This window comes from Erythrolamprus reginae, chromosome 1 (assembly GCF_031021105.1).
Source record: "Erythrolamprus reginae isolate rEryReg1 chromosome 1, rEryReg1.hap1, whole genome shotgun sequence".
Classification (NCBI taxonomy): Eukaryota; Metazoa; Chordata; class Lepidosauria; order Squamata; family Dipsadidae; genus Erythrolamprus; species Erythrolamprus reginae.
Genome location: NC_091950.1, coordinates 336862620 through 336885668, shown reverse-complemented (window position 1 = coordinate 336885668; position 23049 = coordinate 336862620). Strand labels below are relative to the sequence as shown.

The 23049-nt window shown below is 38.5% G+C and overlaps 1 protein-coding gene across 2 annotated transcripts in view; it reads left to right on the top strand.

Annotated features, from left to right (window-relative positions):
- ARID4B (AT-rich interaction domain 4B) overlaps positions 1-23049 on the top strand; it is a 100259-nt gene that overhangs the window by 63775 nt on the left and 13435 nt on the right. The window contains exons 17-19 of one of the 2 annotated variants that reach the window (XM_070734000.1): positions 11325-11570; positions 14065-14149; positions 21754-21940. In XM_070734000.1, the coding sequence (XP_070590101.1) occupies positions 11325-11570; positions 14065-14149; positions 21754-21940 (518 nt within the window). The remainder of the gene's footprint in view (positions 1-11324; positions 11571-14064; positions 14150-21753; positions 21941-23049) is intronic. The other variant, XM_070734001.1, reaches the window with a different exon arrangement.

Genomic DNA, 23049 nt, shown 5'->3' with positions numbered 1-23049 from the left:
AATAGATATAAATGATATAATTTGTATAATGTCAGTGTGAAAATGACAAAAATCCAATTATATGAATTATTTCATGGACATTTGTGAATAATGAATACTTCTTTCCCCCATTAAAATGAAGTTTCACTGTATATTGGTACTATACAAATGGTAATGTCTCTTACTAATGCAAAACATGATATGATTCCCTTATATTTTTAGCTAATAAAGATATTTTATTGAATTTCAGCTTTTTTAAAAAGTTGTTTTATAGCCCTCATGGTTTTAGAAAATTCTGGGCATTATATGTGGAAATGTTGATTCTGGGTTGAGTTTTATTATCATCTTCCCTATCATATTACCTATGCACCTAAAATGTGTTAGTCATGTGATTGAAATATGCAGTGTCATTCTTTAGTTTTAGGATATTGTGGCAATAGAACTGCTGCAGAATGTTTATTTTAATGTTTTTGTGTGTGTATGTACGTATGTGTAGGTGTGTGTGAGACAGAGAGATACAGTAGAGCAATTACATTGTCAATGTAGTCTTTATATGATATTTTAGATGAGAAAATACTGCCTCATAGATCATGTCTACACCTCATGTTAGCACAGAGAGCATTAGTGATTTGCTTTCAGTGTGCAGTTTTCACTGTTCTTTTGTTCTACATCAGTTCCATAGCTTGCATATATTGGTTTGGCTGTTCAGTCCCCTAGGTGACAAAATGTACTGATGCCATTAAACTTAACAAACCATTTTTGTATCTGTGGATGGAACACTGCAAACACAGGAAATAGTCATGGAACATAATCACAGTTTCCTGTGTGGATGCTTTTTCATCAAAGCTCCATTATTGTGCTGGTTAATTATCATAAATGATCTCTCTTTCATCATCAAAATTTATTTAGGTATAGTGTTTGGTAATTAAAAAAGACAAGTTGAGAACCTCTTGCTAAAATACAATTGAAAAATTATTGCTATTAGTTTCTGGCCTTTCAGATGTTTTTACTCAATGCTTACAGAGTTTGACATTTTACATCTTCGTTGCAGTTTTGTGAAAATATATATGGGAATTCAAAGTTAGGCTTAGGCTGTAATGCAATAAAAGCAAGCTTTTGAAACTACACAGCTATGAATATTAATTATTGAATCAAAGGTGCTTTTTCAAGAGGCAGTTGGGCTTTCTGGTCCAGTTGACCCTTTAAAAAGCACCTTTGGGACAATGATGACCTGGATGACCAAGAATATCCATAGGCATTCATTATTTAATTTTGCAGAATTCTGCTTGATACAGCATATTAGTTTACAGCATATAACTATGGCCATTCAAATTTTGAATGTGTTTAATCTGATGGGATTTAAAAGAACCCATTTTAAAGTTACCATATGATTATAATAGAACAGAATGTTTCAAGATTATATATGCATGTATTTCTTTCTATCTATCTATCTATCTATCTATCTATCTATCTATCTATCATCTATCTATCTATCTATCTATCTATCTATCTATCTATCTAATATTTGCAGATTTAGAATTTTTAAAAATCAATGTAGCAATCTGTGTTCATTTCTAATAGTCTGCAACTCTGATTCATTAACCGCAACATCAGTTTGTGCATCAGCAAATTTGTTAATGCATTGTCTGGAACTATTACCTTTTGACTTATAAATTTGGTAGTTTAGATGAAGGTGCATTATTTTCTTATGGGAAAGGGGGGTTTAGTGATTTAATGCAGTGTTTCCCAACCTTGGCAACTTGAAGATATCTGGACTTCAATTCCCATAAGCAATTCCCATTTGCTGGCTGCGGAATTCTGGGAATTGAAGTCCAGATATCTTCAAGTTGCCAAGGTTGGGAAACACTGATTTAATGTAACACCTCTTAGAAGGTGTTACATTAAATCACTAAAACCTTCTTTCCCATAAGAAAATAAGAAGATATGATAGTTTACTAAAACTAACATTGAAATATATTGGTAATTGCAGATATCTATAGAAAATTTGCTGGGAATTCATAAATATAGTATAAATATAATCTTTTAGTAACTGTTTCATTCTGGAAATTAATAATTGTATGTTTGCATTAAAGGGACTTATTGAAGAGAAGTTTGTGTTACCTTGTTAGAATTAAAATTGTTGAAATTGCAAAATGTTCTTCATTACTAGTTTTTGAATATTGCCAGCACCTGGAGATTGACTTAGTCTAACTTTTATTCTGCATGGGCTGCATTTTAAAGGACAGGGACTTCTAATGTTGTGTGACCAGTAATTATTTCAGTCTGTTTTAAAGATTGGTTATATAATACTAGGTTCCTACAATGATATGCTTGGGAATATCCCTCCCTATTTCTTCTCTCATTACTAGAAAATAATCACACATTCCCCATTTTAGCTGTGATTTTAATCCTCATATTTGTACCATTGCTAAGTATAATTAATACTAGAGCTTACAAATTCTGATGATTATCATAGTTCAAAGTCAACAAAATAAGTTTACAATCATTCTTGACTTGATTTATGAATTAACCTCCCTCCTCTCCAACACAGAGAGAAATTAGTGCCAAATCTCAGCAATAACCAGGAGGAAAAATGAACTGTCAAGGAACATGTTTTTCTGAGTTTTGATTAGATGAAATAAAATATATATTTTAAGTAAGTGCTAACGAATTTCAATAAATACTCTTGTTTCAAATGTGAGTCTTATACACGGGCAATTGCTACATTTTGCCTTTTTCTCCTGCCCTTCCAATGAAGTGGGAAGGAACTGTTTTCCCCCCAAGGAAACATGAAGGCCTATGCTAGGGCATTGCTTCTGCAGTGGCTGTTAATTTCATTATAAGTTTTACAATGAATTATAATTGCTAATGACCATTGGGTCATTATTTAAGAGATATTTCCTTATCTAAGAACAGAGAAACACAATGATCAAGGGTGGGCCAAAAACCTGAGGGAGCTGGAGCAACTTCAGATTTCCTGCTAGCTCCCCTTTGAGTTTTTTTGTGAGAAGTTGGCAGGGAGCAACTGAAAGCCTTTCCTCCCTCCCTCCCTCCCTCCCTCCCTCCCATAAGAAGGCAGTGATGAGAGACTTTGGCCATGGCACCAACTTCAAAAGAAATACTACATTGTACAAGCCAGGCATTTTCCTTCACTCTGTCTCTATTGAGGTTCTGTTATTGGACCTTCCGTACCTACTGAAGGGTATTGGTACGTTGAGTAACACAGTAATTACTATTTGCCACTAATTTGAACTTGATTTGATCTTGATTTGATCTTGATTTGATCTTCTCTTATATCCTTATTGTGTACCTTCCTTTGTAATTCTGGAGACATGCAGCCCTTTTTTCTTCCATTTCTTCATTTATTCTCTTGTTGCATTCCAATGACATTTGATTTCATCTCTTAACCATGATGTTAATTTCCACATGGCATAATTATTCTGGAAGTAATTAATTTTTTGTATGTTGCCTTTCTGACCTCAGAACAATGTAGAATCCTGCTGGCTTTTCTATGGAGTTGTAGGAAATTGTCACAGACAGTTTAAGTATAGGATCATGTGATCACCTAGGGCAGTGATGGTGAACCTATGGCACGGGTGCCACGGGTGGCATCCAGAGCCATATCTTTTGGCACATGAGCCGTTGCCCTAGCTCAGCTCCAATGTGCATGTGTGTGCCTGCCAACTGATTTTTGGCTCGCACAGAGACTCTGGGTGGGCGTTTTTGGCTTCCAAAGAGCCTCCAGGGGGATGGGGGACGGCATTTTTACCCTTTTCAGGCTCCAGGGAAGTCTTTGGAGCCTGGTGAGGGTGAAACACGAGCCTACTGGGCCCACCAGAAGTTGGGAAGCAGGCCATTTCCAGCCTCCAGGGGGTGGGGGGAAGCTGTTTCCGCCCTCCCCAGGCATTGAATTATGAGTGTGGGCAATTGCGCATGCACGCTAGCATGCATGCACACTCGTTTGGCACCCGAGGAAAAAAAGGTTTGCCATCACTGTCCTACATTCAGTTTCAGACTAGAAAGCAGTTGAAAAATGAAGGGGGGTAACTAATGTATTTCACTGTCACGAGAGTTAAGTACTATATGGATTAAGAACCACCCAGTTGTTTAAGGTGGGCAACCATATAAATCTTTTAAACAGACCAACAAACCGGGATGGGTTCTACTTACTTTCCCCACTAGTTCTCATCACAACGTGAAGTGCACATTTCCCCCAGAAATGGTCCTTTGCAGAGGGTTTTTTTTTTGCAATCCATGGCAAATGGAGCATGGATCGCCAGTCATCACTACCAGTTCTGCAAGCAGCACCAAATTTCTGCTACCTGTTCTAAAGAACCGGTCCAAACCCGCATCAGCCCACCACACAAACAAACAAACAAAAGAAAGAGCACATTCCCAAAATCAGCATGGCCAAGCTTAGAGTGGCATGCACATGCAGCAGCTAAAGCTTTTAGCTGTTCAGTTTGTTTAATTTACTACACTTGTGTGAACATAATCTGAGTTTAGTAAACAGAGGTTATGTTCCCTTCCCATTCTAAATCATGCCTGACAAGATGCCAGTGATATCTTTGTTAGATGTTGTTTAAAGTGCAATAAACACTTTGCACATTAAGTTCTAACTTCTTCTCCTTCTTCTTTTCTCCCTCTCTTCTCCTCCTGGGAGAAGAATTTATATCCTTATTAACATAAGGATATAGCACTGCCTTCCCAATTAGCATATTGGGTGTTCCATTCTTCCCTTACAATGGCATCATATTTTCCCAAAGTCTGCATTCAGGATCGAGGAGGAGGCCCAAGTTGCGAACCCTCTCTGAGGGGGTCAATAATTCCCCCCCCCCCAGGGTGATGGACGGACAGATGGTATTGTCCTTGGGAGGCAAAACCCACAGCCACTCCGTCTTATCAGGGTTGAGTTTGAGTCTGTTGACACCCATCCAGACCCCAACAGCCTCCAGGCACCGGCACATCACTTCCACTTTTACCGGTCTACGATAGAAAGCAACCATATGTATTATGTTACAGTATGGTATGCTGGCTTGACAGCCACAGACAGAAGGGCATTACAGAGGGTGATGAGCACAGCACAAAAAAATATGGGCCCACTGGATCAAATTGCCTGAGCCCACTGGATCAAATTGCCAGGACCCTCTACCTTAATAGAGACAGGAAAATCTTCAGGGATGAGTCACACCCTGGTCAGCACTTCTTTACTCTCCTACTATTGGGCAGCACATATAGAAGCATAGCCAGCTGAACAAATAGGTTGAAAAACAGCTTTTATCTGTGGGCTGTCAGACTTCTGAACACAACATAACACCACAATTAGGTTTAATATGGTAGACTTGCAGGGCCAGTGCAGCATGCAACATGTTCATACCGATGTAATATAATGTTACGTACAAATGGGTATATGGGAATGTATGTTAGTTATTACTCATTTGGGTTTAAGGATTTTATTTCTTTCATTTTATTGAGTTATTGAGATGTATTTTGTTTTTCGGGAGAGGCTGCATCAAGGAAGGGTCGTTTAATTTCACTATACACACGTGCATTGACAATAAAGGATTGATTTAATCCATCATCATCATCATCATCATCATCATCATCATCATCATCATCATTATTATTATTATTATTATTATTATTATTATTATTAATTGATCCATACATTTTTCCAAAAATCCATTGTAGTACAATTGTGGTTTTGGCCTTAACACTTTGCCTTTTATAGAATAACTGCTTTATTGCAATATAAGTTTGCAGTTTAATGTAGTAAAAAAGATTTAGGATTATGCTGTGAGCTTTACTGACAATTTTCTGTTTGCACGTAGCTTTGGAGAAAGGAACTGTAAAAATTTAAAGCAAAGTATCTTTACTTTACACTTAGTAAAACTTCTTCATGTTTGTATGGAGTTAAGTCTTGAATTATGTCACTGTTTAAATTTTTATAAAGGCTTTTCATGATAGATTTTTAGTTAAAACAATATTTGGAATCAGAAGAAGAAAAGATAGCATAACATTATTTTGTGTCCAGCTAGCTGTTGAATGTATAAAATTATAGGGCTATACCGGTACTTGTTAAAATATATTTTGGAAGATAGGTTTATTTGATAATTTCTTAAAACATTTTAAACTAAAGACAGAGTTTTTTTAAAGGAAGCAAAGGGTTAGGGATTATTGTTCTTTTTGTAAGTGGGAGATTTAACTATTAAATTTTCCTTTGCAAGTGTATAATTTAAAGTCAGCATGTCTATAATGGATAACAAATTATTGAAATCATAATCTATCTCTATAATGCAAACTCATTTTTAATTATGAAAATGTTCAATTTACTTTTTATACTTGATGACAAAAGTATCTGAGCAGCATAACATACCGAACTTCTGATGAGTTATGCTAGTACTGGTAGGATCATATTGACTTTTAGCAGATGTTGTTGTTGATTCTGCTTTGTATGGACTGATGAAACTTTATGGGATACATTTTAAAATGCCCAAGAGGGGTAGTCATCTACCAGAATATCAAAGATTCAAATATGTCACTGGATTTACCTCATTAACTTGCGGAACAGTTAAATGCTTCTTTCTGTGCATTCTTGCACATACGAGAGACAAGCTAAGTACAGTAGTCCCTTGCTATACCGCGCTTCACCTACTGCGGCTTCACTTCATTGCAGGTTTCTGAGGAAGTCGATCGGCAGATTTAAACAGCCCGCCAAACTCGATCGGCAGGTTTTTTTTAAAAAAAAATCTAAAATTGTAAATACTGTATTTAAATACTGTATCTAAAATAAGTACTGTGTGGGAAGGGTTTATAAACACTTAAAACAATGAAAACTTACCAAACAATTACAATATAAATACTTAAATAAGTACTATCAGTCGATAAATTTCCCATCGCGGATTTCACCTATCGCGGCCAGGTCTGGAACGTAACACCAGCGATAGGTGAGGGACTACTGTAGTTAAATTTATATAATGTTGAAATGTTGACTTATTGAGCTTCTGTTGACCTTTGTTGTCAGACATATTCTTAGGAGGAATTTGGTGACAATTGATATTTTTTCTTTCCCAAATACTGTAGAGTTAACATGTTGGCATGATAAGTGGGAGACCCAAATTCTTATCCACTTGCAGCCATTGAAATTTGCGAGTGGCTAGTGACTCTTGCTCAGACCAAGAGAAAAGGTGACTGTTATAAGGAGAAGAAGGTCTTGTACTATAAGGTACAAGTGCATAGCAGATAAACATTATAAACACTTATTGTTATAGGAATCCTTCTAGAATTGATGGAGAATTCCTTTGCACACTTCATTAATATCAAACTTATATAGTTATGGTCAAGAAATGTATCTTCATTTCTAAAGGACGTTCTAGTGTAATTCCTTTTGTTGCTGCTTACTGGATTCTTTCATTTTCCTATTCTGAAGTTTAAATCTTCTATTTTCCTTAATGTTTACCTTATTTGCTTCAAATTATTTATATATGGGACGTGCTTACATTCTCATCTTTCTTTGCAATCTTATTGCTACACTGAACTCTGATTCAAATGCTGTAAAGCTCTAAGCCTGTGGTTCACTGCCCTCCAAGACTACGACTTTTGCATTGTTACTTATATTAAAAAAATTACACATCAGTTTTAAGAAACATGTTTAAGAGTTGTGGATATCAGCTGCTATACAAATCTTCTTGTATTATGTTTATCAAAGTTGAAATACAAGAACATGAGCTTTTACTTGGATGCAGACACGGCAAAAGAAAAAGTAAATTTCCTCAAAGCCATACTGGACTTTTCTTCTAAGGTCTTTATCTCAAGGTGTTCAATACTTTGCTTCTTATCTATAATTCAAGATTTTCAATTTGGGGTAGGTTGCTCTGGTCCTCATATTACAGCAATCTATTTAAAAACATGCAATATGTATGTATTCTTAACCATTCAGCTTTCTTTATTTTAGTTACATCTTTGTATCTTCCATCTATAATTGCTAATCACTCTTTATCACTCAATAGTAAAAAAAAAAGATTTGTGCTTTAACTGTATTAGAATCACACACACACACACAAACACACACATTCAGGAGATAATATTGCCTGATGGGATTGTTGGGATTGCTTTTACAATCCATGATTTTGCAAGTTTTTATTTGCAACAAGGAATCTTAGAAATTAACATTAACAAGAAAAAGATGAGACTAATGCAATGCATAGTGTATTGTATTACATTACATTATTTTTATCTATCAAAAGTGGGCTGGAGACATACCTTGCAGATTCTAGTTTGGATTTTTCTCTGGATCCAGAATTTGGAACCAAAGATTTTCATCATAACTTAATGTGGTGCACATAAGCTAAAGAGTACTACTGAATACATACTGCAGCCTGGAAATTTGCTTTCATTAACTGAACTAGTCCTCAGAGAGGGGCGGCATACAAATTCAATTAAACCTTAAACCTTAAACTAAACTCTTAATAACAAAACAATTCATTCTTAGTTTCCTTTCCAATCCATTTGTCTTTATTTTAATTACTAGAAATATTTTAATCATTTGTTGTTTTAAATAGTTGGCCACCACACAAGAAAAAGAAAAGTACTCAAGCTGACCAGAATAAAATAAAAATAAAATTTCTCTTTTGGGTCAGTATTTTTTATTAGGCCGTCACTTGGACAACATGGTGAACAAAAGAAAGGAAGATGTGAGGATAAATAGTGGTGTAAATACAAGCCCATGGGTCTATGTAACTGCATTTTGAGGGAATGTGGGAGTGACCTTTTAAGTACAGTAACTCCATCAGTTGCTAAGGTTTATGTTATATTCCTAATTTTTCTATGAACTGATGGATAAACAAGAAACAAAATTTAAAAATGTAAAATTTAGTAGTAACCTAAATCTGATCCATTGTTTCCAATTTATTGCATATCAGCTAGACCAGTGTTTCCCAACCTTGGCCACTTGAAGATATTTGGACTTCAACTGCCAGAATTCCCCAGCCAGCAAATGCTGGCTGGGGAATTCTGGGAGTTGAAGTCCAGATATCTTCAATTTGCCAAGGTTGGGAAACACTGCGTTAGACTACCAGGAAGTAACCCCAACTCCACTAGAATTATCAATTAACACAATTTTATTCATGTAGCATATAACTTTAGATATTTTAAAATAAGATATAAAATATACTGGTGATATAAATTAGTATAAAGGAGTAGAAGGGAGATAAATTCTACATGTTGTTTTTAGATCTCTTTAATATTCTTTAAGAAGAGTATTTATGATTTCTGGTGTCCAGTATTGAGAATCATTTAAACAATTTTGTAGATTCAATGGCAATTTTCTGTTTAGTTTTTAAAAATATTTGAAGTTTTTATGCTTCAACCTTTGCCTGCATCACCAAGCTAATTTTGTAATGCTATACTTTTTTATATTATAGTATGAGAAAAAAGGCTTTTCTGTTTAAAAGCATTTTAAATAAGAAATGGTATTTAAGTGATCCCCAAATATTTCAGTATTGTTAAAAGTGTCTTCAGTAGTACTAAAAATATTAAGGGACAGTTTGATCTCTTTTGGGAAATTGGTTATGTTAATAAGAAAGAAATATGTACTAAAATGAACATAACTGCTGGGAGAGAGGTATTAAATTGTGTTAAATTAAAAGTTAGAGGGGTTTTTGGACAAATTAAAAATTACAGTTTAGGTTTGTCATTTCTACTTCAACATTTCTATTGTTAATTGTAATCTGCTCAACCATGCTTATTGTGGGTTGATATTTTCTTTAACTTCATGCTCAGTTATTAAACATAATTATTTTTAATGCCATGAGTTAAATACATTACTAGAGAAAAATACAGAGATAGACTTTAAAGCAAGGGTGAATTGCAGAAATAACTAGAGCTTTGTTCTCTGTTTGTCATAACTATTACCAAGATTAAGAATCAGGCTAATGTTTTGTACCAGAATTTCTGCTGTGAAGCAAGGTGATAGTTAAGTGAGCCATACCTAGTTTCATAATCTTTTTTGCCACGTTGTTAAACAGATCACTGCAGTTAAGTGAATCATGCATACACATTAAACAAAATCCAGTTTTCCTTAAACAAAATCCAGTTTTCCCGCTTGACTTGGTTGTCAGAAGCTGGTTGGGAAGGTTGCAGATGGTGACCTTGGGACCATTGTGAAAACATGCCACTTGTCAAATGTCCAAATTTTGTTCATGTGACTCTGGGGATGCTGCAATGGTCATAATGTGAGGACCAGTTATAAGTAACTTTTCCCCTCGCACTGTTGTCACTTTGAATGATTACGAAATGAATGGTTGCAAGTCAAGAACTATCTGTACTGAGTAAAATAATGTGACTTCAGCAGAAGCAGGCAAAGTTCACTGCCATCTAGTGTATTCATTTCTGGTTTCCCCAATCAAATGTGGGCTTTCATTTGGAGTTCTTTCCTTTCCCAAACTGAAATTCAGTCGAGAAAATAAATCCAGCATTTAATAGGGATGGAAACCTATAATGAAATATTTCTTACAAAGTCTGAAAACACTTTAAAGTTTATATTATTTTGAAACTCCCAATAATATTCCTATTGTTTAGATATATTTTTTCTCTGTGCCTCATTATACTATGATATACTCTCTTGAGGCTTAGGATACTGCTTCAACTTTGACAAACACTAGTTCAAAGCATTTCCTCGGAGAGTCCTCAGAGAGGGCAGCATACAAATCTAATAAATTATTATTAATTATTAATTAATTATTAATTATTTCTGAATGTGCTGATTTTAAACTAAGATATTAATCACAAATAAATAAAATAGAGTAAAATAATCAGATAAGCTTTCTAAACTATCTGTTACCGGTTGAGCCATTATAACAAAGTAAAATTATAGACTAGTCATTGTAAACACACTAAACTGATACAATTTCAAGAGAGAGGGAAACATTCTTCAGCTAAGAATAATTTATCCCCATAGCATTGCAGTAACATACACCCTTAACTTCCAGAGGCATAATGAAAATTCTTCATTAAACCAAGTCATCTTTTAAAATCTTCCGTAAAATGCCTTTTTTGGTCACTATTCTGAATGTTTGCTATTTTCTTGTCAGTTGCCAAAGCTAATTAAAAATCACTCATCTTTAAAGGATTTCATATATATATATCCATATATATTCACTGTATGTATAAACACGCACATATACAAATGTGCATATATAGCTATATCTATCTATACATATAAAAATATATATGGAACTTACGATTCCTCACTTTCTGTGCATCCCCAATATTAATCAGTATACACCATTTGGCACTGAACATTTTTTCAATATTTTTATTAACTGACATTTTTTAAACCTTTCAAGCGATGTCACCATTAAGGAAGAAGATGAAGATGAAGAAGGAGAGGAGGAGGAGGAGGAAGATGATGAGGAGGAGGAAGATGACAAAAATGAAGAGGAAGAGTTTGAGTGTTATCCACCAGGCATGAAAGTCCAAGTGCGGTATGGACGAGGGAAAAATCAAAAAATGTATGAAGCTAGTATTAAAGATTCTGATATTGAAGGTGGAGAAGTCCTTTACTTGGTGCACTACTGCGGATGGAATATGAGGTAATTGAGATTTAGCTAGTGATTACTTCCTTTAAAATACTCTAAAATACACTTGTGTGTTTAAAACAAATATAATATTACTGATCTGTGAAGATCATCATACTACTTAAAATTATTTTTATTATAACAACAAAATAGCTTAGTAAGTTATCTGTAAATTTAAAAAAAATCTTGTTGAGTCAATCACCTGCCTCAGTTTTATCTTAATATTGAGCAGTGAAATAGCATGTACATTTCTTATTCTGCTGTCATTAATTTATTAATTTATTAATTGGATTTGTATGCCGCCCCTCTCTGAGGACTCACATTTTTCAAAACCTAAAGTCAAACATTTTAACTTGTGGTAGAAGTGAGATGAGATTTCATCCGGAAAATCTGGATTAAATTGAATAACCATTCTCTCCAGGTATCTAGAATCTTGATCTATACTTTCATTTGGTCAAACTTACTTTCTTGTTACCTTATATTTCTTAAGAACATCTATCTTCGCATAATCTTGTATTTCTATGTCTGACCATCTTCTTTTTATTCTGGCTTATTGCCATAACTTTAGTGCTTTTGGGGAAATGGTAAATTTGATACTTTTGCCAAAACATTCTTGTCATTAACTAAGCATTCCAATCTATGCAGTTCCTATATTGCTCAATTCTTCATATCTTTCAGACATTTTCTTTATTGAAATATTCTTTGTAACTGGCCTTTTATTTCTGGATATTACTAAATAAGCTCCTTATCATCTTTGCTTACCAACTGCTTTTTTATCAGTAATTTTGTCTAGGAAGATTAAGAAAGGCCATGCTAAACTCTTTGGGTATTGGCCAAACATGAGTCATTATAATTGAAAAACCTTATCATGCCTACATCTTAATTTTTTATAACTGAATTGTTCTCAGTGAAGTCACCACTAATCAGACAAAAACCTGGTTTGAAGATGCTAAATGCTAGGATCCCCCCCTCTTAACTTGTGCCTCACTTGCGTTCCTTTTTAACTTCATGGGATAGGTATTTCAGAAAAATGAAGGAATGGATTTTATGTTATAGAATATGTACTTTCAAGATTCAAGTATGAATGGAAGCCTTCACACCTGAGTATATATTTTCAGAACGATTTTAATTTTAATAGACGTTGTTTAGATACTAGTCTTTACAAAGGCTTTTATTATGCTAGATTCTCCTGAGTATGATACTGAGATGTTGTATACAGTAGGAGATACATACTTTAAAGGAAAAGCAGTGTGTTTGTAGCAGCATCCAATCTGACTTGTTCACAGGGTCCGGAGATTTAGTCTTGCAAGCTTTTGGATTCATGCTGGAGCATGTGGTTGTAATTGAGATTTCCCATTGAGGTTGTGTTTCTACCCAGCAAATTTTCTATTTGTACTACAAACCTTAAAAATATATACCCTAGACTTCTTACCTTAGATTACAAGGATAGAGTAGTGCTTTATTTTGACATAAATCATATAGTAAGCATGAATGCTTGTATGTGTGTTTACATGAATGAGATTGCTTTGGTGATTGTATTTCTAAATGCTTGGTATTTCCTTTATGTACTTCTTTTGTGATACAAATATGCTACTGTAATTCACAGAATTCTGCATTCTACCAGAATATGTTAATATCGCTATACAGCTATATCATATGATTGCATGTGTCAGATGACTTAGAGAGAATAGTATGAATTGTTCTGCTTAAAAGGATTACTTAGCAGTAGTATAACAATCTTACTTTATTAGTCTTTTTTAGTCTGGGAGAAGTGGGGAGGGTGGCTAAAAGAATATATTAATTCTGATTATATCAATGCTTATCTGTATTGTGTAATTTGAATTAAATTCTAAATATATGTTGTTGCTGGGAGAAAGAATCTAATGACAATTTCCTTAATCTCTACATCAGAACTATTCTACATTTTACAGGAGTATGGAAGCACAGCATTTTTTGTTTGTTTGTTTGTAATCAAAATAATAGCTAGAGTTCATATTCTGAAACAGATATTATAGATAGATTGGATATTGCCTTTGACTTCCATTCCTCGGTGTTTTCTCTCCTCTAATTCTGCTCTAGAATGCTGGCTGACTGGAATCTGTAAAGCAGATTTCAGATTATAGATTGCGAAAGAGAACTTTCTCTTGCCTGGTCAAAAGTTTGCTAATTTGACATTGGATTTACCTCTGCAATTTTAATACTGCTAATGCTAATTACATGCTTCATGTCTCTGCTCCAGTAAGCTATCCTGAAATATGTCCATAATAATAATTATTGTTGTTACATAATGAACATAAAAATATATCAAATTGTTAGAGAAGATATGATTTTAAAAATGTATGTTTTATAAAATATTTTTCTGTAGCCTGCATTTAATAGAAACATAGAAGACTGACGGCAGAAAAACACCTCATGATCTATCTAGTCTGCCCTTATACTATTTTATGTATTTTATCTTGTCTTATAATTATTTCCAGAATATAAGTGTATGTATTTCAATTCTTTCTAGGTATGATGAATGGATAAAAGCGGACAAGATAGTGAGACCAGCAGACAAAAATGTACCCAAAATAAAGCATCGAAAGAAAATAAAGGTAGATTATTTCGGACTGCTGATGCTGAATATTACATCAAAATAGAAAGACTATCATAATGATTTATTTATTTATTATTTATTTATTGGACTTATATGCCACCCCTCTCTGTGGACTCGGGTGGCTTACAACATTTTAATAAAAAATACAATATATAAAACATTCTAGGCCAATAAATAGAATAATAACTTTTTAAAATTTCTTAAAACTAAACATTTAAAATCAAAAAGTCACATACCTACTCTCACACCAGATACATTCATTGGGCAGAGACTGGGGTCTAATGACCCCAAGCCTGGTGACATAAACGTGTTTTCAAATTCTTATGGAAGGCAAGGAGGGTGGGGGCAGTGCGAGTCTCTGGGGGGAGTTGATTCCAGAGGGCTGGGGTTCCCACAGAGAAAGCTCTTCCCCTAGGCCCCGCCAGCCGGCATTGTCTGGTTGATGGGACCCTGAGAAGACCAACTCTGTGGGACCTAACCGGACGCTGGGATTTGTATGGAAGAAGGCGGTCTCGGATATAATCTGGTCCTATGCCATGTAGGGCTTAATAGGTCATAACCAACACTTTGAATTGTGTCTGGAAACCAATTGGCAGCCAATGCAGTCCGCGCAGTGATAGAGAGATGTGGGCATATTTTGGAAGGCCCAAAACTGCTTGCGCAGCTGCATTTTGGACGATTTGAAGTTTCTAAACACTCTTCAAAGATAGTCCCAGGTAGAGAGCATTGTAGTAGTTGAACCTCGAGGTGATAAGGGCATGAGTGACCGTGAGCAAAGACTCCCTGTCCAAATAGGGCCGCAACTGGTGGACCAGGCGAACCTGGGCAAACGCCCCCCTCGCCATAGCCGAAAGAATTTACTATTCTTTTACAGGGATTTAGTATTGATAGCAGCTGTTCTAACTGTGGAGGAAGAAGAGTTACACAGGGATTTCATTTTCATATTTGCTTGTCATTATGCCACTCATTATGAAGCCACATATTAGTGTCTTCTCCGTACTGAAGGAGCGGGTCCAGCAGTCACATGGGTTGCTCATGTCCAATCCGGTGGAACTGAGCCTAGTATTAAAAAAGCTTGCCGGATCCGCCCCTTCCCCAGAATTCGCTCAGTTCGCATATCCTGCGGTTGTATTGTGAATGCTCGTTCAACATTCTAACACCTTCCCTTCGACCTTTCCTTCAAAAAAGTAGTAAGATTTATTGTCTTTATTCAATTACTTGCACTAATTGCGCCAGCCGTTTAAAAGAAAAAAAGAAATAAAGCGGCTCGGCTTTTTTCCTTGGGAGAAGTTGCGGTTTCGTTTTCCCCCGGCGGTTTTGCCGGTTACGATTCCTGCGGCCGCTTGTGGATTCTTCTAATCCCTTGGCCTGGAGGTTCTGGTGCAAGTATTTATCATTGAATTATTGTTTTATTATTGTATACAAATATTTAAGGGCTTATAAAATACCTCCTGCGGAGTGAGACGCCTTCTAGTCTCCTGGACTTAGTCGATCGCTTTTCCCTTAAGAAATTCTACGGAGCGATTTTTTCGGCGCGAAGGCCTTCGCGCCCTTTTTTAAAAATATCTAGGCCTCTCGTGTTGGCCTTCTGCCAGCCGCGTAGGCCTCAGTCCACCGCGTGGATCCGGGAGCGGGCCTTGGGGGTCCCAGGCTAAATTCTCCACCGGCTAAGCCTCCAACCAGAGTGCCTTGGTTTTACTTAATTGCAAAGTTTAGGGAGGCTGGCCCCGCTGGATTTGGGGGCACGAACTCTGGGTTTGCCCAGATTGTCCTCACGTCTCAGCAGCTTCGAGGCCTCGAAGCAGGATCCATTCCTCTTGGGAAGTCCTTGAAATCTTCTCCTTATAATTTAGTTATTGGCTCAGCCTTGTCTTCTGTTAATTGTCAGACTATGGCTACTTTTCCCAAGAGAGGCACAACTAAAGGTCCCAGAGAGGCCAGGCCTACAGGCGATGAGATTACTAGTATCCCCCAGGCCTCTTCCTCCTCTTCTCCAGGGGCCCGTCCCTCGACCAAGGTCACCAGGGCTGAGAAGAGAAGGGACCTAGCCCTACAAAAAATTCATGACAAATCAGCAAAACGTTTGAAAGTGCAGGCCCAAGTAATCAGTAGTCAAGACCCACCAGAGGCCTCTAGTCTGCCTCCTTCTGGGGTCCCTGTGTTATCTCTGGATGAGCCAAACCTAGACAGACCCCAACCTAACTTATGGGGCATAGGTCCAGAGGAACCAGATATTATTGAAGATTCCCCCCAGCCAGGATCCTCCCAGGCCTTTAGGAATTCTTCTGCCATTTCTGCTGATATTTCCACTTTACCTCCTGAGTTCCAATCTATTTTTGCTGTGTTGTCCAAAGCCATTGATGCCAAACTCTCCTCCATCAATGAGCTTCCTTTACCTCTTCCTCCTTCTCGTTCCTCCCGCCCCTTGGGTTCTTCCCCAGCGGTCAGAGCTCCTATTCAGGATGATTCAGAATCCTCCCAGGATGAATATGAGGATGTAGAGGAGGATGAAGACCCTTTCCAGGGCTTATCAGAGGATGAGGAATCCCAAATAAAGGTCCCTCCTCCAATTACTATTTTCCCTTCTCAACTATTCAAATCTCTCCTCCTCAAAGCTAGAATTTCTACGGGATTAGCAGCCCAGGAGAAACAAGCCTCCACTTCCACTGATCCCCCGGAGGAGAATTTACCTTACTTCACAGAGGAACAGGAGGATAATGAGGTAATTCCTATGCCTAAATTGTTTAAAGATGCCTTACTCAAACAGTGGGATTTTCCAGCCTCTGGCCTTAATCCCTCTACCAAGGACAGAAAGTGGTATAAACTCTCCTCTTCCTATGAAGAGCTTCTATCTTTTCCCAAACCAGATGAACCTGTCAAAATTCTTCACTCGGCAGCGGCTGTGCCAGGCGAGGCGGAGGAAGTCCTCCGTCCAGAGGACAAGCGCATCGAGCAAATGCTCAAAAGAGGATTCTCCGCTGATTCCTGGGCCATTAAAAGTTCTGCAGCAGCCTCCTTCTTCTCCAGAGCCATGCTGCTGTGGCTTCGCCAACTTCAACAGCACATTCCTCCAGATGACTTGAGAGGTCAACAAGACTTCAACAAAGTCTTTGCAGCTGCCCAGTACGTGGCTGATGCCACCTTGCAATCTACTAGATTTTCTGCTAAGTCTATTGCAGCTTCTACAACGGCAAGAAGACTCCTATGGATTCGCCCTTGGCAAGCGGGAGTTCGCCAAAAGTGGCAGTTATCCCAGGGCCCCTTAAAGCGCGACCTTCTCTTCGGTGATCTTCTGGATCCACTCCTCACGGAGACCACGGACAAGAAGAAGGTTTTGGGTCCAACCACGAAAAAGGTTACCAAAACGCAGTCCTTTCGTCGCCCAGGGCGCCAGCAAGACCAAGCGGCTTCCTATCAGAGATCTCCAGGTCAGTATTCCCCCCGCTTTCGTTCCCAAGGTAGGAACTCCAGGGGTAGAGGTTTTCGCTTCCAAAGGGGAGCTTCCTCTAACAGGGCTTCAAAAAAACCTAGATGGTAATCTTTCCTCCATTCCCATAGGGGGTCGCCTAGCTCATTTCGCTTCAAATTGGCGTCTCACCTCCAAGGACCCTTGGGTCATTGACACTGTTCAAACAGGCCTTCTTTTAGAATTTATTTCTCCTCCCCCTAAACGTTTTATTTCCTGCCCTTCTCCCAGGTCATCCTCAGATTGTAACCGTATGGAGGAGGCCATTTCTCATCTATTGTCCATTAGAGCCATTCAACCGGTCCCTTCCGGTCAGAAGGGCCAAGGGTTTTACTCCATCCTATTTATGGTTCCAAAGTCCTCCGGAGGTTGGAGAGCCATTTTGGATTTAAAGAAACTAAACCTATTCATCAAATATAGAAAGTTTAAGATGCACTCCTTGTCTTCTATTTTGGCCGCCATTCACTCGGGAGATTTCATGGTCTCCTTAGACCTCACTGAGGCCTACCTTCACATTCCTATAGCCAAATGCCACAGAAAATTTTTACGTTTTTCCTTTCAAGGCAGGCATTTCCAGTATAGGGCGATGCCATTTGGCCTTTCCTCGGCCCCTCGGGTCTTTACAAAGCTCTTGGGGTCCCTGGCGGCCTATATCCGGGCGTCTCCCATCCACATTTTATGTTATCTTGATGATATTTTAATTCATGGGAACTCCCTAGAGAGAGTGAAATCAGACCTTTCTGTTACCATGTCAGTCCTTCAGGACCATGGGTTTTCCATCAACTTTGACAAAAGTCACCTCCAACCTTCCACTTCCATTCCTCACCTGGGATCCATTATTGATTCAAAATCTTCCCAGGTTTTTCTCTCTCCCGAGAGAAAACTCAGTATAGTGGAGTTAATTTCTAACGTTTTATCTAATCCTTCAGTATCCATAATTACTCTATCTTCCCTTTTGGGGAAGATGGTGTCATGCATAGGCATCATTCCTTGGGCTCGCCTTCATGCTAGGGAACTCCAGTGGCTTCTGTTGCCCTTTCAGAGATCGGGGCACAGCAACTCAAATCGACGCATCGTCATCCCACTGAGTGTTCGCAGATCCTTCAAGTGGTGGAAGTCTCCGGCCATGGACAGAGGATCCCCGTTCAGGTGCCCGGATCAATTTGTCATCACCACAGATGCCAGTCTATCGGGATGGGGCGCCCACGCCCAGGGGATGTTAGCCCAGGGCACGTGGTCCCCGGAGGAAGCTTCCAGGCCAATCAATTGGCTAGAGTTAAGAGCCGTTTCCCTGGCTCTGAAGCATTTCTCTCCTCGCATTCCCAACCGGCACGTTCTCATTCTCACCGACAACATTGCCACAAAAAGCCATATCTGCAGACAGGGGGGCACGAGATCCAAGGCTCTCATGAGGGAGGCCCTCAAGTTGGGTCTTTGGGCGGAAAAACATCTCCAGTCGCTCCTAGCCGATCACATCTCGGGGAGTCTCAACGTCCAGGCGGATTGGCTATCCCGAGCAACGATAGACCCAGGAGAGTGGAACCTCCATCAAGACCTGTTCCATCAAATCACCCTCAGATTCGGCCTACCAGTTCTGGATCTCTTCGCGACCAATGCGAACGCCCAACTCCCTCGCTTCTATTCCAGATTTCCATCCCCGGGAGCGGAAGCAATCAATGCCCTCCGGAGTCCATGGCCTCCAGGCCTACTCTACGCATTTCCTCCGATTCCAATCCTCCCGGACGTGATTCACAAGGTCCTCACAGAGAGGGCCCGAGTAATCCTAATCGCCCCTCATTGGCCCCGCCGGCCCTGGTTCGCGGATCTCCAACAGCTGTCCGTCCAGGACCCTTGGCGACTCCCCGCTTCGGGGGATATGCTGCGGCAGGGGGCCTCTTTCCATCCAGACCCGGAGTGGTTCCACCTCACCGCTTGGCTGTTATCAGGAGAGATTTAGAACTGCGTGGGCATGACCCCGATTCAGTGGAGGTCATTTTAAAGGCCAGAAGGGGCTCGACCAATCGAATCTACGACCACACGTGGTCCAAGTTTCACCAGTGGTGTCTACAGGAAGGTCTCTCCCCTCTGTGCATCCCCATACACAGAATTATTTCCTTCCTTATGCAAGGCTTCCATAAAGGACTTTCCACCAGCACCCTCCGGCGTCATCTGGCAGCCATTTCATCTGTCCTAGGGGGTCCCCGCAGACAGCCTCTCCGATCCCTCCCTGAGGTTCAGGAATTCCTCAAGGGCATAGCCAACCTCAGACCTTCCAAGGTCCACAGGTATCCATCCTGGGATTTGCCACGGGTTCTCCATTCCCTCACGCAGGCACCATACGAACCCCTAAAATCGGCGTCCCTCAGGTACCTATCCTTTAAGGTAGCCTTCCTGGTGGCTATTACCTCTGCCCGACGCATTTCGGAGCTGGCTGCCCTCTCAATCAGGCAGGACCTTTGTCAATTCCATCAGGACAAGGTAGTCTTGCGACTGGACCCCACCTTCTTACCCAAGGTCAGTTCCATGTTCCACAGATCTCAGGATATTGTCCTACCTTCCTTCTGCCTCCAACGAGACCATCCCTTGGCAATTAGATGGCACACCCTGGATCTCACCAGAGCGCTGAGAATATATATCCAACGCACAGGACCCTTTCGGAGGTCAGAAGCACTTTTTGTAGCCTATCATCCCAGAGTCATGGGGGCCAAAGTGTCTTCAACAGTAATAGGCCGGTGGATCAGAGGGACTATATCTAAGGCCTATGAGTCGGCCTCCCTCTCAGTTCCAAGGAACATCACTGCGCATTCCACCAGGAGCGCAGCCACCTCGGCCGCTTGGGCGACTCAAGCCCCGTTGGAGGAGGTCTGCAAAGCAGCCACTTGGGCCTCGCCAAATTCCTTCATCAGGCACTACAAAATTGATTCTTATGCTTCAGCGGACGCTGCCTTCGGCAGAAGGGTACTCCAATCCGTTATCTCTCACGATAGCAAGCTAATCCCACCCTAGGGACTATCTATTGGGTATGTCCCATGTGACTGCTGGACCCGCTCCTTCAGTACGGAGAATAGGCGTTGATTGCTTACCTGAACGCCTCTTCTCGTACGGTGAGCGGGTACAGCAGTCACTTCCCGCCCTTGTATGTGTCTTCTTTACCTTTCTATACCTTTCTTCCTCTAACAATGAGAGTTGAACACTACAGAGCTTCACAACTGAGCCTAGTCTATGGATTCGCGAATTCTGGGGAAGGGGCGGATCCGGCAAGCTTTTTTAATACTAGGCTCAGTTCCACCGGATTGGACATGAGCAACCCATGTGACTGCTGTACCCGCTCACCGTACGAGAAGAGGCGTTCAGGTAAGCAATCAACGCCTATTCTGCTGATTTGTCGACAAAGCTGATAATTAACAAATCTGATCATTGTATTTCAAATTATGTTACCATGTTTATTCAGACACAATAAGTAATTTCCGGTACATTGATAATCATTTGATGAACTGCATTATTTCTTTTAATAAGCAAAGTTTGTAGTCTGAAGATTTTTCTTCCCATATATAGAAGAGGTCAGTGATGCAAAACAAGGTGGTTAAATAACCATACAAAGAGCTAGAACTTATTTAAGACCACATGGTGATCATAATCTACAGAAATAAACATTATGACTTGAATCAATTTTTGAAAATCCTCCAATTTGTTCCTCAAAGTAAAGAAATTCAAAAATCCCACCCTGCCTATTTGCATAATTATTTGAACTTGAATTCTTTCCAACCACTTAACATTGCCCTCGAGTTGTTCAAATCTTTTCAGTACTTTCCAAGACATTGTATAGAACTTAACTGTAGACAATAATAATGTTGTGTCTAAATTACCAGTTTGAAAATGGTTGCTTAAAATTCTATAAGATTTAGATATACATCAGATAAGAAATGAAATGGTCTTGCAGAATATTAAGTTCTATAAAAGATTTACAAGTATATATTTTAGATACATTTCTTCTAAACACGTATTTAGCATCTCAATTAGATTTACAATACAAAGTCTTGCCATTTGATTTTGTTTTATTCTCAGCATTCTGTTAATTCTGATATAAGATAAATTATATGGCCATATTAATAAAGTATTTCTTTCTTTTAAACTAGAATAAAGCTGATAAAGATGAGAAATATTTCCCCAAAACATTTAAATTACGTCGTTCATCAAAACCACCCTTTCATGTTGGTATATCGTCCGAGATGACATCCAAACCAGACAGCGCTGAAGCCAAAACTTCTGAACTAGCTCCAAATAAATCTTTAGAGATTATTTCCATTCTTAACGGACTGCAAGGTAATGAGCATGACATGGGAAACTTCTGAGCTACTTACTTAGGTCTTCTTTGGTTTTTTTTAATTAGATTGAATTTTTCTATCATATTGATAGAGTTTGGCTTTTGTTTTTTATCTCCTTGTTTAAGAATAAATTTACAAGCGTTCTATGCCAGTGTATTGTTATTATCTCCTTTTTTATTTTGTTAGCTTCCTACCATTCTGGATTCATTGGTTCCTTTGTTTATAGTACTAAAATTATAATTCCAATTTTAATTTTGTTTAACCTGAGCATCCTTTTAGTGTTCACCTCTTTCCAATTATTAATTAATTAATTGGATTGAATCAGAACTTTATATGAGTTCAAGGATTTGTATTTGTCAGACCTTTGGCTGATTGAAGTGATCTCTATGAAATTCATTTCAGCTGAAAACTTATTTGAAGCAGCAGGTCGCTGAGCAAGATAATAAGCCATTGTTGGACATACATAATTTTACTTAATTCTTTGTAGGGCTTATCAACCTTCTTCTTCTTTTTGGCCTGATGATACATCTTGTCTTTATGCCTTCTCTGAGGGATGCAGAAAATGTGGCTAATAAATGAGTATGCCATAGATTATTAATTGGTTTTTGAGGTTTGGGGAATGGCTAGAAGGTACAGTGGATGCCTTAAGCCTTGTAGAATTTTCGAATCTGAAAGAACAGAAGTTGGAGTCAAGAATGTTTTCTTTGGGTAGGAAAGGGAGATCTTTCTCCTTTTCTCATTCACAGTTTCTTTCTGTATGCAGCATATACATCTGTATCTGCCTTTATATTTCAAAGCATAAACAATTTCAAAATAATTCTCATTTCTATTGCCTGCTTGCCATTTCAACAGCTTGTTTCATCATTTGACTTTGTTTAATGAAAATCTGTTTCTTCCTGTACCATATTTGTAATTATTTTATTATTTGTATTCATATATCTAATTAATATTTAATATAACAAATATTGTTTAGGATACCAAAATTTGGGGAGGGACAACATTTCGTTAATTCCAGGAAATGATGTAAAAAATGGGCTCATTTGAAAGCTGTACATATCTTCTGGTTATTACAGAAAACTTTGTCCTTAAGTGGTAGTTTGTTTATGG